Source organism: Buceros rhinoceros, unplaced genomic scaffold (genome assembly GCF_000710305.1).
Source record: "Buceros rhinoceros silvestris isolate BGI_N320 unplaced genomic scaffold, ASM71030v1 scaffold28683, whole genome shotgun sequence".
Lineage (NCBI taxonomy): Eukaryota > Metazoa > Chordata > Aves > Bucerotiformes > Bucerotidae > Buceros > Buceros rhinoceros.
In genome coordinates, this window is record NW_010402292.1 from 3,501 (window position 1) to 4,211 (window position 711).

A 711-nucleotide genomic window follows, 5' to 3' on the forward strand; every position below is an offset into this window, starting at 1 on the left:
GCCAGGGGGTGGGCCGGGAGCACCTTTACCACAGCTCCAGCTCTGCCTCTCCTAACTGGAGCGCAGGGCAGGCCAGGCATGGCCCTCTCAGGCCATACAGAGAGGAGGAACGTGCTGGTCCCTCTGTGGGCCTAGCTCCAGTGAGGTGGAGAGGCAGCAAGACGCAGCCCCGCTCCCCCAGCCCCCGTGCAGACCTCTCACTCACCCAGCCAGGTAGACGTGAGCATTGCCGCTGCTCAGCAGCTCCCACACCAGCCGTCGGTTCTCCCGGATGCGGTGCTGAACATAAACCTTCTCCTCCTGCAGGAAAACACAGCGCTGAGCCCACCAGCCCTGGCGGCAGCCCCACCAGCTCGCCTGGGCCACCCCTGGGGACGTTGGCAGGGGCTGTTCACCAGAGCTCAGGGCAGCGCAGCCCCCCCGGAGCAGGGGCACTGGGAGAAGCAGCTGGATCAACTATGGCACAGGAAAGGGGATCCCCACACCTCATGTCAGTGCCCTGGGATGGGCTGGTTGGAGGTGGGTGCAGCAGCAGGAGTTTTGGTGGGGAACGTGCCCTCAGAATCCTCTGGCTGCTCCCTGCCTGCTCCAGCTCTGGTGAACAGCCCGGGCCTGGCCAGGGCCAGGAGCTGGGGACCCTCAGCAAGGGCTCCCCTGCCCACGCTCCTCTGCCAGCATGGGCACACGAAGACGTGGGGCCGCCCCTGCCCA

General features: G+C 66.7%; 1 protein-coding gene across 1 annotated transcript in view; it reads right to left on the minus strand.

Moving 5' to 3' along the window:
* Nucleotides 1-201: 201 nt before the first annotated feature.
* NDOR1 (NADPH dependent diflavin oxidoreductase 1) overlaps nt 202-711 on the minus strand; it is a 10,433-nt gene continuing 9,923 nt past the window's right edge. The window contains exon 11 of the mRNA XM_010132599.1: nt 202-300. Within this exon, the coding sequence (XP_010130901.1) occupies nt 202-300 (99 nt within the window). The remainder of the gene's footprint in view (nt 301-711) is intronic.